The sequence below is a fragment of the Camellia sinensis genome, chromosome 12 (assembly GCF_055761805.1).
Source record: "Camellia sinensis isolate YWXY chromosome 12, ASM5576180v1, whole genome shotgun sequence".
NCBI lineage: Eukaryota > Viridiplantae > Streptophyta > Magnoliopsida > Ericales > Theaceae > Camellia > Camellia sinensis.
In genome coordinates, this window is record NC_138972.1 from 96,038,810 (window position 1) to 96,058,650 (window position 19,841).

Here is a 19,841-nt window from a genome sequence, read left to right on the forward strand (position 1 = left end):
GTTAAGGAGAAACTCACTAGTGGTACCATTTGTACTCCCTTTGTCCAGTCTGGTGAACAACTTGCTGACATTCTCACCAAGGGGATTGGGAATAAACCATTTCATGACATATTAGGCAAGCTGGGCATGAGAGATATCTTCGCACCAGCTTGAGGGGGAGTGTTAGCATATTATATTAAGTATTAGCATATTATATTAGCCGAAAGGTACACTAGGGTCTATCTGTAATCATTTTATGCACTCAGGGATAGCACTCAGGGATCATCTTGTAATTGCTTTTCTTGTAAACCCTAAATCTTCATTTATAAATAGGGGGTGATATTTTATCATTCCCCAAGCTGGTTACCCAAGCTTCAATTCTCTCATTGACAATTCATCAAACACCTTTTTTGCTAAATCCATGTCCCCAGCTCTATGCATATTTTGCCCATTTTCAAAACAAGCTTGTACAGAATCAAAATCAAGTATTTTCTTTGATAAAATATGATCATTTGTTCAAATTTGAAAAAGAATATAAAAAAATTATTTTGAGGGTAAGAAATTCATGAATTGAAAGCAATATTCACAATCTGGAAAGATGTGAATTGTGTGTAATTCATTCATAGCATATTTATTACATTGAAAACATATGGAATTTAATTGAAGACACTTGATCATTTTTCCTTCTGAAACTCCAAAGACTATAATTGTCCTTAATGTAGTCAGGGAAGCTTACAAAACTACTACGTGGAAGCCACCCATATAACAATGGTGCATGTTTTGATGACGTCATCTCGTGTCTGCATCTTTGGCCACAATGGCTCGTCTTTCTTGTTACCATGGCCCTCATTCTGGAGCTCTGTCCACTACGATTAGAGTTCGGAGTCACCTCGAACTGACTCATCGGTGGAGTAGTAAAAAGTGCAATATTCACGAACCCCTCGCAGCTCAGATTGCGGTGGTTCAGCTTAGATTACAACATTCTGGCGACGACGTGGTAAAGACAGAGGCGAAGGTGAAGATCAAAATGTGCACAAAGAGAGAGGGTTTGGTTTGGATAGAATGAAGATCGGAAAGAGAGAGAGGGAAAAAGAGAGAGAGAGGAGAGTCAAATTTCTCTGATCTGATATATGGGTGTGGGTTTAGGGATCTTAGACATCATAAAATAATATTGTAGATCTCTTCCATTACTAAAAATGGGAGAGGGACCTTAGACTAATTTTCTCAGAAAAATACCATATTAAATTTTTTTTCTTACCTTTTTTTTATTCAAATACTTTTATTTTGTAAGAAATTTATTTTTATTCTATTTAATATTTTATTGTAATTTTTAAATTAAAAAGAATTTCTAAAAAATCATATTTAAATTATTTATGCAATTATAAAAAGTAATTTTTTTTAATATCAACTTAGTAGTAGTTTGGGAATTGCTAAATAACTATACTTTTTTGGGTTCAGCTTGTATCCAGTCGAAGATCGGACTGGACGGTGCTGTTGGGCCCATGGGGCCCAACACGGGGCCAACCATAGGTCCCTTTTTTATAATCCGAACCATTCAATATGTAGAACTCATCGAATACTATATGCCTATAAAAAATCATATTGATCAAATATTGATAGTTATGTGATCAAATCAGTTTTGTATATAAAAAAAAATAAACGGTGAACAAATTAATGATTGACAAAAAATTATTTTGATCACATACCTATCGATATCCGATCAACGTAATTTTTTACAAGCATATAGTATTCGACGAGTTCTACACATTGACAGTTTGGATTATCAAAACGAGACCCGTGATCGGCCTTCACGAGCCCAACAGCACTGTCCAATCTGATCTCGAACTGGACACAAGCTGAACCCTATTTTTTTTACTTATTACGAAAATATGTAGAGAAAAGTAGAGATGTGATGTGACTTAAAAAAGATAATTAAGTTTACTTTTTTATTTTTTATGAAAAGATGTGTAAAAAAATAGAGATGTAATGTGATCCAAAAAAATAAAAAGATAAAAAAGTGAGCTAATTTGGCACTTTCCAAACAACCCTTTATTCGATAATCCATTTCTAAAACGTGTATTTTTTAAATATTTTCAAGAAAAATTCTATTGAAAATCTTAAATATATTTTTCTTTTGTTCATTAATATTAAATTTTTAATTAATTTTATTTATTATTTTAAAAAATAAATTAGCAAATAATTTATATATATAATTTTGTCTTGGTTGCTCAAATTATTTAGTGTTTCTGCCCAAATCCAGTCAAATTTAATTTGAATTTTTGAATTTCTGCATAGGTCCTCACTTAATTAAAAACTATGTTTATTTTTATTTATTTATTTATTTATATTTTATTTTTTTGAGAAAAACTATGTTTGTTCAATTTTTAAAATTTTTTAAGCTAGACTCAAGTTGATTGAGTTAAGCTCACATAAATTTGTAATTCTAACAAAAGGGGTTGAAAGTTACATGATGAAATTTGTAACAACTTAAAAAATAATAAATAAATTGTAATAAAATTGTGAGACTTAAATTATAAATTTCAATATTCTTTGTTTTTATAATTTATATGTAAAAATTTAACTATTTATATTATTTTGTATAAAAACGTATTATTAATTTGTTTACATGCCATACGTAAGGTGGGTTACCACTAATAAGCAATAAATGAAATTGGGAGATTGGGACAAAGGGAACATAATGAAACACATTATGGGGTTGTTTGGAATAACCTAAATAAGTATATTTTTTGTCTTTTTATGAAAAGATGCGTAGAAAAATAGAGAAGTGATGTGATGAAAAAAAGATAAAAAGATAAATTATTTTTAGATTGCCAAACTTGGCCTATGTGTGTTGAGTCAGGTAGCAAACAAAACCACTCCAACTCTCTCCAAAGTTACATAATTAAATTTGTGACACTTTAAAAAATAATAAATAAATTATGATAAAATGGTGAGACTTAAATTATAAATTTCAATATTTTTTTGTTTTTATAATTTACATATAAAAATTTAACTATTTATATTATTTTGTATAAAAATATATTATTAATTTTTTTACCTGCCATATGTAGGTTGCCACTAATAAGCAATAAATGAAATTGGGAGATTGGGACAAAGGGGACGTAATGAAACACATTATGTGTGTTGAGTCACGTGGCAAACATAACCACTACAAAACTCTCCAATTAAACACGTAAAAAATTTAATACAATAATGATATATTACTATAAAATCATATGACTTGTTTACTACTTTGGACTGTTTGTTACAATTTTTTTAGGGTAATTATAGCTTATATTAATTTGAAAATTTGTATCAGATTGTTTAGTGCATCTTCTGCTTATAACTTATTAAAAATAACTTAAATGAACTATAAAAAAAAAAAAACAATTGTTTGAAAGCTGAGATAAGGATGATTTTAGTTTATACACTTTAATTATCAACTTTTAACTTGAAAAAAACTCTACCAAACAGGGTCTTTAAGTAATTCTCTTATTAGAGAGTAGTATACTTGCAAAAAACATATATTTTTTTTATTTTACCTTAATTTCTTTTTTATTTATATACACAATATTATTCACCATGTTGTTTTTAATTTTTTAAAAACACTTTTTCAGAAAATTCTAATTTCTTTTTTTATGTATTTGGTCGTTTTTATTGAATTTTTTTTAATATTTTAAGCAATTCTTTTAATTTTTAGGCACACCTAGCATAAATACAGTTAAAAAGTATAATTTTTGTGAAAAAGAATCTATAAAAAAAATTCACTAAATACAAAAAATATAAAAATTCAATACATTTTCGTATTTTTGTGTATTTATTACTTTTTTAAAAATATTTTTTCAGAAATATTTTACTTTTTAGATACATGTAAGTAAGGTGCATCTAAAAAAGTAAAAAAAAAAAAGAGTAAAATTTTAAAAATATTCACTAAAAACAAAAAAAAACGAAAAATAAAAAATTCAATTTTCAAAAAACTGAAACCAAACATACTGATTCTTTATTTTATTTATTTATACAAAGAAATATCTAAAAATCTTAAAATGTAACTAGCTTGTAGAATAAATGTTAAAATAAGTATTGTATAAACTAATTTATTACGGAGATTAAAATGTGTTAAGACTAATTATGATAATTAATAATAAAAAAAAATTAAAGAGTACGTTAAGAATGTTCGTATTATATTTTAATAATTTATTAAAAATATTATACAAACAATGTATAATGATGATCTAAGATTGCGTAATAATTTTCAAAAATATTACAAACTTTAAAAAAATTACTAAAAAACTTACACAATGTTGACGTGGGTGTGGGTTTCATTGAGTCCTATTCTTGCTCAATAACTTTCAAAAAAATTGTGCTGGAGTGAAATAATGGAGAAATAACTTGTACTATAAACAATTTTAAGTACATGCAATTATTTTAAGAAAAATATTTCGAGGTGTAATGCATATTGTATATAATTTTATTATAAAATTATAAAAATTTTCATGAACTTACATAAGTGATATAATAAAAATATATAAATTAAATACAAATTTATGTAAATTTATAAAATAATTTAAAAGTTAAGGTAAATTTGTGTTTAATTTATAAAATGCTTCATTTATTGACTTTTGGTTTCCATAATTTTCCAGCCATTTTAACAGGCAAAACACGTTTTGTAGTGTTTTAAAAAGATAATTAAAAATTAATTTTTTTGACATTTAATTTTTTTTTATTTATTTATATAAAATGTGATATGATTCAAAATAAATTAAAAATTGACTCACTTTTTTTTTATTATTATTATTATAATGTTTTGAAATGACTCCTTTGTCTTAACTTAACCACTATCCATAAAAATACAAACGCACGTTGCCATCACCTTAATCATCTTCATTATATAAATAGGCAATGAATAATTCCTCTCCAACCCAACTCTTCCCCTGTTCCTTACACACCCCATAAACACACAGAGATAGAGATAGAGATAGAGAGAGAGGGAGAGAGAGAATGTCTGGATCCTCCGCCACCCCCATCGCCACCACATCGCCGCCGTACGAGGTGGACGAGTGCCGAGGCGTCCTCAGAGTGTACAGCGACGGCTCAATCGTCCGATCCTCTAAACCTAGCTTCAACGTCCCTGTCCACGACGACGGCTCTGTTATCTGGAAAGACGTTCAATTCGACTCCATCAACAACCTACACCTCCGCCTCTACAAGCCAGCCACTTCCTCATCAGCCAAGCTCCCTATCTTCTTCTACATCCACGGCGGCGGCTTCTGCATCGGCTCCCGAACCTGGCCCAACTGCCAGAACTACTGCTTTCGGCTCGCTTTGGATCTCCAAGCCCTGATCATCTCCCCGGACTATCGGCTGGCTCCTGAGAATCGGCTCCCGGCTGCTATTGAGGACTGCTATATGGCTGTGAAGTGGCTTACTCTTCAAGCTCAAGCCAAGTCGGATCCGTGGTTGAGTGATGTGGCTGACTTTAGCCGAGTTTTTATTTCGGGCTGCTCGGCTGGGGGGAATATAGCGCATAATTTGGCCGTTAGGCTCGGAACCGGGTCGGGTGAATTGGATCCGGTGAAAGTGAGAGGGTATGTGCTACTGGCACCTTTTTTCGGTGGAACGGTTCTCACTAGGTCTGAGGCTGAGGGACCTAAGGATGCTTTCTTGAATTGGGACCTAATTGACAGGTTTGTGTTTTTTTTTCAATATTTTTTAAAAAAATAAAATTATATGTATCAATTAATATATTAATTATTATACTAATTAGTATTGATATACTAATTAATATATTAATTAATGTATATAATATCATCATTTTAAAAAAATCAATAGTAACAGTAATTGTACATATATAAGAGTTCAAGTGAGACACGAATTCTAAAAGGATTGACACAAGTTTTAAAGAATCATGGTTAAATAATCAATCTATTACAGGGTAGAGAATTACTATATGTATTTACATAAATTCTCACAAATACGTAAATAATTTTATAAAATCACATAAAGTTTCACAAGTATATATATAAATTAACTCATAAAATTTGAGAAATTATAATTTATATATATTTGTGAGAATTTAAACGAGTTTGTAAAGTAATTCATGAAAGACAAATATTGAAAGACAAATTGAGAGTAATATTGAAAGAGACTTGTAATGTAAACTCTGTATTGAATCCAGATTTGAGGCTCCTTAATATAGGAGTTTGTTACACAAACATGATGATGATACCATGGAATATAATAAGGAAAAAGGTGGAAAAGTGGCCGAAAGATGGCGCACCACCGAAAGGTAATCCTAAGCTGTCACTATAATATATTAATAACTTATATGGTATTCATATACAATTATATACAAGTATATTCATATATTAACAGCCCCCCTCAAACTCAAGGAGGACAAACATCAACCAACTGGAGTTTGGAGACAAGTTCAACGAAGCGGCCAGGAGAATGGGCTTTGGTGAAGATATCAGCAGGTTGATCAGCAGAGGAGATGGGATGGAGATGGACAGTACCATGAGTGACGTGTTGACGAACAAAATGACAGTCAATCTCAATGTGTTTGGTGCGATCATGAAAAACATCATTGTGAGCAATTTGAAGAGCACTTTGATTGTCACAAAAGAGGGCAGTAGCGCCAGAAGGGGAAACACCCATGTCAGCAAGAAGCCAACGAAGCCAGAGCAGTTCCTGAGTAGTATCAGCAAGAGCACGATATTCAGCCTCAGTACTGGAGCGAGCAGTAAGAGATTGTTTCTTGCTGCGCCAAGAAATAAGAGAATTACCCAAGAAAAAGCAGAACCCGGTAGTAGAGCGCCGGTCAGTAGGATCCCCAGCCCAATCAGCATCAGAAAAAGCACGAAGCTGGAGAGAGGAGCGGGCGGAATAATGAAGTCCATGAAACAGGGTACCTTTGAGATAACGAAGGATACGAACTAATGCAGCATAATGAGGGGTACGAGGAGCGGACATAAACTGGCTGACAATATGAACGGCATAGGCAATATCAGGACGAGTAACAGTGAGATAGACAAGGCTGCCAACCAGCTGACGATATAGGGTAGCATCAGAGAGAAGAGTGCCATCAAGAGGTGTAAGACGACTCTGAGGCTCCAGAGGAGTGGAGGCAGTCTTGCAATCCGTAAGACCAGCGCGGGTGAGAAGATCAGAGGTATACTTAGCCTGAGAGAGAAAAGTCCCTGTGGAATCATGGAAGATTTCAAGACCCAGGAAATAGCTGAGAGGACCAAGGTCTTTCATCTCGAAATGATGGCTAAGAAACTGTTTAAGGCAGACAATACCATCCAGATCGTCACCGGTGATAATCATATCATCCACATAAAGGAGAAGCAAGGTGGTCCCTTGAGCAGTTTTCCGGATAAAAAGAGCAGTATCATAAGAACTGGAGGTGAAACCACAGTCATGAATAGTAGAGCTGAACTTGGCAAACCAAGCGCGCGGAGCTTGTTTGAGACCATATAGAGCACGCTGAAGTTTGCAGACTTTATGAGGTGGACAAGTAGACCCAGGAGGAGGTTGCATGTAGACTTCCTCAAGAAGAACACCATTAAGGAAAGCATTTTTCACGTCCATTTGATAAAGATCCCAGTGTCGGGTGGTAGCAACCGCAATCAGGCTGCGAACAGAGGTGAGACGAGCAACAGGAGCAAATGTCTCCTCATAGTCAATACCATATTCTTGGTTGAAGCCTTTTGCAACAAGGCGGGCTTTGTAGCGCTCAATAGTACCATCAGAACAAGTTTTGATTTTGTAGACCCATTTGCAACCAATGGCAGTCTTGCCAGGAGGAAGATCAACAATGTCCCAGGTGTGAGTTTTGTCTAAAGCCTGCAATTCATCAGTCATAGCTTGCTGCCAAAGAGGATTAGAGCGAGCCTCACGATAGGAGGTCGGTTCATAAGTAGAAAAAGCAGTAGAACCAACAATAAAGTCACGAAGACGAGTGGAAGGTTGTATTACCCGGTGTGGTCGAGTAGAGGCAGGAGGAGCCAGAGGGAGAGACTCACCAGAAGGAGAGGATCCCGAGGGAGCAAGAGCAGGACCATCAGAGGGAGCAGGTGCATGGGACAGACCAGAGGGCAAGGCAGTTGTGAGAGGTGGTGGAGTAAGCTCAGCAGAGGACTCGAGAGGGGCCGGCAAGGGCGGTGAAGTAAGCTCATCTGAGAACAGATCCGTGGAAGGGTCAGTAAAAAACAGAGAGGGTGAGGGAACGGACAAACGGAAGAGAGAGAGAGAGGAAAACATTTTGTGTTCCCAAAAGATGACATGACGAGAGATACGAAGTCGCTTGGAGAGAGGATCCCAACAACGATACCCCTTGTGTTCAATACCATACCCTAAGAAGCAACAAAGGCGAGAACGTGGTTCAAGTTTGGTACGTTCATGAGGTTGAAGAAGAACAAAACAGGCAGATCCAAAGACCCTAAGGTTGGTGTAAGGGGGACGGGTGCCATGCAGACGTTCATAAGGAGTGTGATTATGAATGACAGGTGTAGGGATACAATTGATAGTGTAAGCAGCAGTGAGAGCTGCCTCGCCCCAAAAATGTTCCGGACAAGAGGAAGACAAAAGGAGAGCGCGAGTAGTGTCAAGAATATGTCGATGTTTCCGTTCAGCACGTCCATTTTGTTGAGACGTACCGGGACAGGAACGATGAGGTTGAGTACCATGACTCTGAAGAAAGGAAAGAAAGTCAAAATCTTTATATTCCATGGCATTGTCGGAGCGAAAAAGCTTAATGGTTTTAGAAAATTGTGTTTTAACCATTGTAGCAAAATTGTAATAAAGTTGTTTGAGCTCAGAGCGATTTTTCATAAGAAACAACCAGGTAAAACGGGAAAAATCATCTATAAAAACAACAAAATAGCGTGCACCTCCCATAGTAGGAGTAGGAGAAGGTCCCCAAATATCAGAATGAATGAGATCAAATGGTGCAAGAGAAACAGAGTCACTTTTATTAAACGACAAAGCAGGTTGTTTGGCAAGTTGACAGGACACACAATCTAAAACATCAGAACTTACATGACCTAAATGACCACTGGAAATTAGAGATTTTAAACGACCAACAGAAAGATGGCCTAAACGACAATGCCAAAGCTGAAAAGGAGACAATGGAGGAGCAGTGGTAGCGGTGGTAGCAGTGGTAGTAGTGGTAGTAGTGGTAGGAGCTGTGATCTGAGAGGAATCTGGAACATGAAGGTGGATGAGTTCGTAGAGACGTCCATGCTTACGGCCTATCCCAAGAGTTTGCCCCGTCCGAGGGTCCTGCACCAAACAACCAGTACGGGAAAAAGTAACAGTTAGACCATGCTCACATAATTGACTAATGGAGATAAGATTTAAAGTAAGAGCAGGCATAAGATAGACATGGGATAAAGATAAGTAAGAGGTTGAAACAGAACCAACATGACTTACAGACAGAAGAGACCCATCAGCAGTATGGATAGAAGGAACATGAGGAGTAGAAGAAAGAGGAGTAAAAATAGTAGGGTCAAAGGTCATGTGATTACAACAAGCGGAGTCAAAGTACCAAGAAGTGTTACCTGCGGTGACAGATAAAGCAGTAGATGGAGGAGTACCGGAATTCTGCCAAAAATGTTGAAACATGGCTGCGACATCAGTTTGAGAGAAAACTGGAGTGGAAGGGTCTATAGGGACAGAGGAAGGTAAATCCTCTGAGGCAGCAGCAGCAGTGCGTTGGGCAGGCATTGGTTTAAACGGAGTCCCAGAACGGTGAGAGTGGCTGCGAGAAAAATTCCCGGTGGAAGGACCATTGCGAGAGGCACGGGCTGGATTGCGGAAGCAATCTTGCTGGAGATGACCAGGGCCAGTCTTGTTGCAAAACCGACAAAGACGAACTGGACAATTAACCAGAAGATGAGTCGACGGAAGATTGCGGTTGTGACAGTAATTGCAGGCATTGGACCTCTGTGGTGATGGTGAGGAAGGAGAACTTCGACTCTGAGGAGTGGCAAGAACAGAGTCCACAGGGTGTGGATGGAGAGTACCAAATCGGGTTTCCTCGGACAAGAGTTCAGAAATTGCTTGCTCAAGAGTGGGTAAAGGAGTGCGATGAAGGAGAGATGCGCGGACTGGCTCAAATCGGGGAGTGAGAGCCATGAGAAACTGAACTAAGCGCTGTTGGTCCCGGTAGGCAGTAAACAAGGTAGCATCCTTAGTACAATCCCACGGAGGTTCAGAAAGAGCGAGCTGATCCCAAGCATAATACATTTGAGAGAGAAAATCATTAATGGTTTGAGTTGTTTCTTGACGCATACCGTGAAGATGGCTTAGAAGCTGATATTGGTGAGCAAGGCTAGTGGTCCGATAGCGGTCTTGTAAAAATTCCCAGATGGCTTTGGCAGGAGAGGAAGCAGAGTCAAGTTGGAACCGACCAAACTGAAGGCTGATAGATGTAATAGAAGTATTGCGAAACCAAGTGATGATCTGATAATTTTTACTATCCCAATCTTCCAGTCGATCGACATATTTGGTAGCAGAGTCTGTGGTAGCGGAGTCTGTGGTAGCAGAATCTGTGGTCCCTTGAACGGGTTTGCACACATCCCCAGTGATGATGCGCCAAAGTTTCTTTCCTTTGAGGAAGCCAGACATAGCTTGTGCCCATAAGACATAATTAGTCCCGTCAAGAATAACAGAAATAGGTTGGGTAGAGGAGTCCAAGCGATCCATGAGCAAAAACTAGCACAAATGAGGGAGAATCGGAAAAAACCGAGAGTACCAGTGAATTCAGATGGTCAAAATTAGTCAGAAAAGGAGTGAACGGACCAAAAATATGACCAGAAAGGCTGAAAATGGAGTAGTCAACGCTGCTGGTCAAACAGGAGGGCGCGGCGCACGTTAGCAGAGAGTGGCGCGGCGCACGTTAGCAGGCGAGGACACACGGCGCACGGAAGCAGTTAGGGCTGACGTCAGCTGACGTCAGAAACACGCGGCTTACGTTAGCAGATGAGGCCGCGGCGCACAATAGCACAGGACAGTGTAGGAGGCGCGTGGAGCGCGTCTGGAACGATATGGCGCGTGGCCGAATGTTCTGGTGGCGCGTGGGGGCGCGTGTGACGTCAGATGAGGATGAATCCGGTGGCGTTGGCTTCGTCGTGGAGAGACGAAGGTGTTGGTACTGTCCAATCTGTGTATGAGGTAAGGGAGAGGTACGCAGCAATCTGCCAAGAAAGATGTGATGCAGAGACTTAGGAAAAATACCTGTGCTCTGATACCATGAAAGACAAATATTGAAAGACAAATTGAGAGTAATATTGAAAGAGACTTGTAATGTAAACTCTGTATTGAATCCAGATTTGAGGCTCCTTAATATAGGAGTTTGTTACACAAACATGATGATGATACCATGGAATATAATAAGGAAAAAGGTGGAAAAGTGGCCGAAAGATGGCGCACCACCGAAAGGTAATCCTAAGCTGTCACTATAATATATTAATAACTTATATGGTATTCATATACAATTATATACAAGTATATTCATATATTAACAATTCATATATATATAATGCACTTTGGACACCTGAACATTTCTAAAAAGAGTTTATAAGGGAGAACGAGATGAGTCACTCAACAAATAGTCCAACAAAAAAATTCTAAAATAAGAAGAAATTATGAATTTTTATCATGGACAATAATTGATCCTTAATCTTATAGATATAAATATAAGAGTCACAACCATGCGAGTGTTGTTAATTTTTATCTTCGACAATAATTAACCTCATATAAATATGAGTGATCAACTATGCGAGTGTACTTTATTTTATTTTTTTTACACTCTGCCTTTTTTTTTTAATTACAATTTAACTTTATCATGATATTGAGATTTTATTGTCATCCCTAACTTTTAAAAATATTTCTTAAGATAGGTGGAATTTAGTCCAAGTGTTAAAAGAAAAAATACAAGGGAATGAGTGGGGCTGGAAGAAAGGTTGGGAAAGATTGGGGGGTGGCCAGGAAGGTTGGGAAGAGGGCTGTTAGAAATGGGAATGACAAGAGTGGGAGTCTAAAGAAATATCGTTATAGTTGAAATTAACTAGTTGGATGTTCAAAAAAAATAAAAATAAAATAAAAATTAGGAATAATTTAGGTGGGTGAATGTTTAAAGACATTGAATTCAAAGAAAAAAGATGTTTAAAATTTTCACATGAGTTGAAATTGATCACCATAAAATAATCCATTACAAAAGAATAATTTGAAAATAAAAATGATGTGTCAACACCAACCCTTTGCATTATGTAATAGAAAATATTCTTCTGTTCTATTTTGTTGGTCCACTATTTTATTTTGGGATGTCCTAGAATGGTAGTCCCATTTGAAAAGTCAAAGTAAAAAATATTTGATTTTTTCAAATTATCTCTTTGAGTAATTATAAATATAATAAAATTTTGAAAAGATAAGACATTAATGAAAAAATATTTTGAAATTTAAATTTAAGTGTAATGGTTGTATGTCCCTTAAAAAGTAAGAATTCCCACAAAGAGCTAACAAATTAGGGCCGAGGGAGCAATTGATAGATAGATAAAAAGAATAGATAGGAATTTTTTTTTAATTTTTTATTTCTTTATACCATTAGTCTCAAATTATTAAATTATGTCTTGAAATTTTGTTATGATACAATCAAATATAAAAAATTGGGGAACAAAAAAAATCTGTACCCATATATATATTAGTTGTTTTTTTTAAATTGTTGGATTAATTAATTGAGTAATTGGGTAATAATTTGGGTAGGTTTTGGAGGCTATCAATACCAATTGGAGAGACCATGGATCATCCACTCGTGAATCCATTCGGACCGGTTAGCCCAAATCTGGAATCAAAAGATCTGGATCCAATCCTTGTGGTGGTCGGGGGTAGTGATCTACTACGAGACCGTACAGAGGACTACGCTAAAAAGTTGAAAGGTTGGGGAAAGAAGGTGGAGTACACGGAGTTTGAAGGAAAGCAACATGACTTCTTCGTCATTGACACTATCTCACCTGATTCAGATCAATTGATGCTCATCATCAAACGGTTCATCACCGAGAATTAGATTTTTTATAATTTTTAACTACGTATGTATTAGATTATTGCCCTTTGGGGCTTGTTTGGATATCTCTATTTTCCATGTTTCTTTTCATTACCTGTTTTTAGCTTTTGGATTTTGTTTGTTCATGCCAAGTTCTCTTTAAATAAAGATTTTCTATGTGCAATTTCAAAGAGCTGAACTTCTATGAGAGAATTTATCTATCCTGTAGTAGAGAGGCAAAATGATCTTGTGGGGACATATTTTTTGAATAAACAACACGTGGTCAAGGTGGCACCGAAGTGTCAACCAAGGTGCCACGTGTTCTGGTCTTGACGCCGAGGTTACCTGCGAAGATACCGGAATCCAAGATAAACGGATAAGCTATAAGAGTCCAAGAATGAGGAAGGACTTCAGCCTGAATAAGGATAAAGCTTTTTTATCTATTGGAGAGTCCAGATGAGCATTGGGCTAGAGTCCAAGAGAAGCTAGGCTTCTACAGGGATCAGGTTAGTGCTGACTATAAATGTAAGGCACCCTTATGGGTCTAAGGTACGCTTTTTGTATTTTGGCTAGTGAGTTAAGCAATGTTTGCTATCTTTGAGAGATAATTAAGTATTTACTTGATCGTCGGAGTGCCCCCGGGTGGATGAACCACCGCCGGAATTTTATCTTTCTGTAACAGGTCGTTTGAGCGCAATCTATTATGCCAGTGTTCTCCAACTGAGTACCTGTTTGGCAGTGTGGTCAGAAATCAACACATGCACTTTGGCATCGTCTATAGGAAAGAAAGGAGAATAGATGGCTAACGACGGACAGAAAGAGAAGATTGGAGACGACATCCCTACTGAAAGTGGTAAACACTTTGACCCTAACGTAGAGGAGGATAACTGCAACGAAGAAACTCGAGATCAAAATCCCAGAGAGAAAGACGTTGGCCAAGAGGGAGATGTACCAAAGAAGGCAGACCGAGGCGGGTATTATAACGAGGACGACCTCTAGGTATAGAAAGACAGATGCCTGCGGAGGGACGACGAGATAAAGGGAATGACAAACAAATTGGCAGACCTGCAATCGGTCGTCAATTTTATGATGCAGAACAACGTCATGCATCCACCGTTTTCGTTACAAGATACGCTGATTCCAACGGCCAAAAAAGATGCCCAGAAAGGAGGGCAAAAAATAGTTCCTCCAGTCCCTCAGCACGACAGGACCAAGGACCACTCTTACCGGCCTTCACAGGAGGTCGGGCGAGGAGAGTCAATGAAGGGAGAGTCTCAGAAAACAAATCGTACTAAAAAAACCTATACCAAAGAACATCGGCATGTTCAAGGGAAAGAGTTTTGTTTCAACACGACTAATGGAGGGAGGTCCAAGAGGACCCATAACGACATCGGGAGTAGCGCACCAAAGAGGCTAAAATCCGTTGATAGCCGAGCTCCTGGACGGACCAAAGAGGATCTGAGAGATTACCTCCAGAGGAAGCGACAAGATGCCGAGGTAACCTCTCCGGTCAAGCCGAGAACACCGTTCTCTGTAGAATTGGACAAATTTGAGGCTCCAAAGAGGTTCCACATGCCGATATTCTAGATATACAACGGTAAGTTTGACCCTAATTTTCACGTCGATTTTACCTGAACTTAATAGCATTATACACTAGGAACGAGCCATTGCTCTGCAAGGTGTTCCCCTCATCCTTTGGGGAAAGCGCATCAGACTGGTTTCATAAGTTGCCGAAAGGAACTATGAAAAGCTGGGAAGGCCTGGCCGAGATGTTCGTGGCCAGGTTTGTGACAAACAAACTACAACCATTGAGGGTGGACTCCCTGATGGCTTTGAGAATAGGCAAGGATGAAAGCCTCAGGGCTTATGCCAAGAGGTGTTATGAGGTATTCAACCGAATACCAGGATGCAACCAAGAGATGGCGATCGTGTTTTTTAAAAACGGCCTGAATGATGATTGTCTGCTTAAAAAATCACTGGCAAAGACATTGCCAAAAAGTATGGAGGAACTTATGGCCAGGATAAAGAAGTATGCGAAAGCCGAGGAAGACACGCCGGGAATAAAGGCATCAAAACAAGAGAGGAGAAACGGCTCACCGAAACGAGGCCGGGGTAACACTGGATACAATAAGCAAGAGACGAGACTGAGGACTGCACAGGCAATCACAACCGTATTTTGAATTCCGGTCTACAAAGTCTTGGAAAGAATCCAGAATCAGCCCTATTATAGAGCACTAGAGAAAATTCTTGGCGAATTTATAGGAAGAAGTCTGGGGAAGCACTGCGCCTACCATAACGAGGATAGAAATCTGACTCAGGGGTGCAAAGCCCTAAAAACACATCTAGAAGACCTGGTAAAACAAGGTCATTTAAGGGACCTAGTAGATGAGACCAGGACGAGGGAGGAACAAACTAGACTGCCTCTAGCACCACCCCTACCAGCACCACAACCGCAGGCAGGTAGACCTCAAGTGATCAATGTGATTCACTCGAAGGTGAATGAGAACGAGATACATGGAGAAACTCAGAAGGTAAAACACTTGCAACATGTGTATCAGGTCTGGCATAAAAGACCTAGGGTAGACGAGTACCAGGGACCAATGGTTTCTTTTATTGAAGACGACCTAGAGATGGTGCAGCATCCACACAACGATGCCTTGGTAATATTCGTCCAGGTTGGAGAGTGCCAGGTAAAACGAATTCTAGTCGACCAGGGCAGCTCTTGTGACATCATGTATGTCAGGTGTTATAAGGAGCTTAACCTTCACCAAGATAATCTGGAACAATCCAATGGTCCAATGGTTGGGTTCAACGGAGTACCGACGTGGCCCCTGGGAGCAATAAGTTTGGAGGTGTAGGCTGGCACCAAGAAGGAAAAAACGGAGTTCACAATAATTGACACCCCCTTCCCTTACAATGTTTTCCTGGGAAGGCCATGGCTGCATGCAATGGGGGTTGTTCCCTCAACATTGCACTAGTTGTTGCAGTTCCCAACAGAACATGAAATTGAGGAGGTTAGAAAGGATAAGGTACAGGCAAAGAATTGCTCCATGACAGCAATGAAATCCATATGCAACATACGAGAAGCAGAAACGGCAGAGATTGAGGATGAGGACATCGGCAAAGAACCAGCCGAGAAAAGTGAGGAAGCCCTGAAGAAGATCCTAGTCCAGCAAGGGGATGAAAAGCGCTTCTTTCTTCTCAGCTCAGGCATGGCCGAAAAAGAGGAAAATGAGTCAGAGGCATTCTTGAGAGCAAACGTTAAGGTGTTTTCCTAGACACCATACGAGATGCCTAGCATTGACCCCGAGGTCACTTGCTATAAACTGAATGTGGATAGGTCGGCCAAACCTCTCATCCAGCGAGCAGAGGGGCCTACGTTGATGCATGTTGAGGCAGTAGAAGAGGAAGTGGATAAACTTCTGGAGGCCAAAGTCATTCGAGAGGTAAACTACCCAACATGGCTATCGAACCCGGTTGTTGTGAAGAAAAATAATGGGAAGTGGTGGGTCTGTGTGGACTTTACCAGCCTAAACAAAACTTGTCCCAAAGACAGTTTCCCACTCCCCAAAATTGACCAATTAGTGGATGCCATCTCAGGACATGGAAGGATGAGCTTCTTGAACGCTTACAGGGGGTACTATCAGATAACTATGTACCCCCCAGATGAGGAGAAAACGACATTTATCACCCCGAAAGGACTGTATTGCTATAGAGTGATGCCTTTCAGGTTGAAAAATGCAGAAGCAACTTACCAAAGATTGGTGACTAAGATGTTCAGACATCTAATAGGCAAAACAATAGAGGTATACATCGATGACATGGTCGTGAAGACCAAGGAACCTGAAGATTATCTGGCTGACCTGAAAGCAGTTTTCGATATCCTTAGGACATTTCGTCTCCGACTCAATGCGTCAAAGTGCGCATTTGGATCAGGAAAGTTCCTGGGATACTTGGTCACCAGAAAGGGCATTGAGGCCAGACCGGATCAGATCAAGGCCATCTTGGAGTTGAAAAGCCCAACATCGGCAAAACAAGTGCAGATGTTGACTGGAAGGGCTGCAGCCCTAAATAGATTCATAAGCAGAAATTCTGACAAATGCAAACCTTTCTTTAGTTTAGTAAAAAAGGTCACAGACTTCTTATGGATAGAGGAGTGCGAAGTCGCCTTGGCCGACTTGAAGAAATACTTAACCACCGCTCCAGTTCTCTCGAATCCAATACAAGGAGAGGAGTTGTTCTTATACCTGGCGGTTTCAGAGTACGCAGTGAGTGTAGTGGTAATCAAAGAAGAAAATGAAGAACAGAGGGCAGTTTACTACATGACAAAACCCTGGCAGATGCAGAGACCAGATACTTACCCTTGGAGAAACTGACACTAGCTTTAGTAATGGCCTCCAAGAAGCTGAGCCATTACTTTCAAGCCCACAAAATTGTTGTCTTAACTGAGTATCCTTTGAAGTCCCTGTTGCAACAAGGAGATCTGACAGGCAGAATAGCTAGATGGGCAGTGGTGTTGGACCAATATGACCTGGAATTCAGACCCAGAACAGCAATCAAAAGCCAAGTTTTGGCGACTTCGTGGCCGAGTTCACACCAGGCGCCAAGGTACATCGGGCTCCGTTGAGTTGCGGTTTAGGGTGTCCAGATGAACAAGAAGAAACCTAGTGGGGGATAGCAGAGCAGAAGAAAAAAGAGAAACTCAGGCCCTGCGGTATTTATGTCGGCGACTCCTTCCGCCTATTTGTTGATGGGAGTTCAAACCGACAAGGAGTGGGGGCAAGAGTAGTGCTAGTATCGCCAGATGGGCGAATTCTGGAACAATCTATTCAGTTGGGCTTTAAGGCCTTAAACAACGAAGTAGAATATGAAATATTGATCGCAGGGTTGAAGTTGGCAGTAGCAATGGAAGCCGACGAGGTGATGGTCTTCTGTGACTCCCAGCTTATCGTCAACCATGCAACAAACGAATACGCAGCCCGAGATAAAATGATGATGGCCTATGTAAAGGAGGTAGGCAAACTGGTAGCCTTATTCCAGAATTACCGACTATAGCAAGTTAGCCGAGATGACAACAACCATGCTGATGCCTTGGCCAACCTAGCTAGTGCAATGAAACCTGGAGAGGCAAGGACAATAATAGTTGACTATCTGTCAGGTCCAAGTATAGAACCACTGAACACAGAGTACGAACTAATGTGTGTGGAGTTGAGACCAAGTTGGATGGATGAGATAATAGTATTCCTTAAAGATGGGAAACTGCCAGATGATCACAAAGAAGCACACAAGATCAGCCTGAAGTCGGCAAGGTTCAGTCTAACAGTAGAAGGACATCTCTATAGAAGATCTTTTACTGGACCCCTTTTGAGGTGTGTGCATCATTCACAAGTTGAAGACTTCTTGTATGAAATACATGAAAGAGTATGTGGAAGCCACACTGGGGGCAGGTCACTTGTTCATAAGACCATTACTCAGGGGTACTAGTGGCCCCACATGCAGAAAGATGCTGAAACTTATGTCAGAAAGTGTGAGAAGTGTCAGAGGTTTGCACCTTTGATACACCAACCAGCAGCAGATTTGAACCTAGTGTCCAGCCCTTAGTCATTTGCCCAATGGGGCATGGATCTTGTTGGACAAATGCCTCAAGCAACTAGACAAAGGAAGTTCCTACTAGTGGCAACAAATTAATTCACCAAGTGGGTGGAAGCTAAACCCATTGCAAAGATTCGAGATATTGATGTGAAGAGTTTCATATTGAAAAACATCATCACTAGGTTTGGGATCTCGAGGGCAATAATAGCAAACAATTGAACATAGTTTGATAGCAAGCTGATCGAAAGCTTCTGTGCAAAGTACAAAATCAAGAATTATTACTCTACTTCAAGTTTCCCTCAGAGTAATGGTCAAGCAGAAGCATCTAATAAAGTTATCTTGGATGGGATCAAGAAGATGGAAGCAGCAAAGGGAAAATGGGTGGATGAGTTGCCCAATATACTCTGGGCATATCGGACTACGTTGAGAAGGTCAACTGAGGAGTCCCCATTCGCCATAGCCTATGGCACAGAAACAGTTATCCCACTTGAGGTCAGCATCCCAGGGATCAGAACCCAGGGGGTGGAGAATGGAACTAATGATACATTTTTAGCTCGAGATCTAGACCTACTAGAAGAAAGAAGGGAGAAAGCAGCAATTCAGCTAGGGGCATACCAACAATAGCTTGGTAAGGCTTACAATAAAAAGGTCAATCCACGAGAGTTTCAAGTTGGTGATCTCGTCTTGAGAAAGGTCATCGGTAACAAGAAGGATCCCAGAGAAGGCAAGCTTGGCCCAAATTGGGAGGGACCTTATAGAATCATCTCGGTCCTGGGCAATGAGGCATATCGGCTTGAAGACAGTGAAGGCAAAGAGTTGCCAAGACCCTAGAATACTTGCAACCTGAAGTTTTTCTATCATTAGATTTCTTTTTGTTTTTTTTTTTTTTAAAGTTTTTTGTTATTAGTCGAAGCAATAATAAAATTTTAGTTCGATTTTTAATTTTAAACTTGTGAAAAACGATTAACTAGTCATTTGGCGATGTTTTTGATTGAAACATGACAAATAACTTACACTTATTTTATGGCAGAGTTGAATTATACTTGCATATAATAGGGTTGAACTAAGTTGGCGATGTTTCTGATTGAAACATGATGAATAACTTAGACTTATTATATGGTAGAGTTGAATTATACTTGCATATAATAGAGTTGAACTAAGTTGGCGATGTTTTTGATTAAAACATGACGAATAACTTAGACTCATTCTATGGCAGAGAAGAAATTAT

General features: G+C 38.9%; 1 protein-coding gene across 1 annotated transcript; it reads left to right on the forward strand.

Annotated features, from left to right (window-relative positions):
• Window positions 1–4,841: 4,841 nt before the first annotated feature.
• Window positions 4,842–13,212, forward strand: LOC114269650 (strigolactones hydrolase CXE15). Its single transcript, XM_028211014.2, has 2 exons — window positions 4,842–5,663; window positions 12,745–13,212. The coding sequence occupies exons 1-2, from the start codon at window positions 4,978–4,980 to the stop codon at window positions 13,043–13,045; spliced, it is 987 nt and encodes a 328-aa protein (XP_028066815.2). The 5' UTR covers window positions 4,842–4,977; the 3' UTR covers window positions 13,046–13,212.
• The last annotated feature ends 6,629 nt before the right edge of the window (window positions 13,213–19,841 follow it).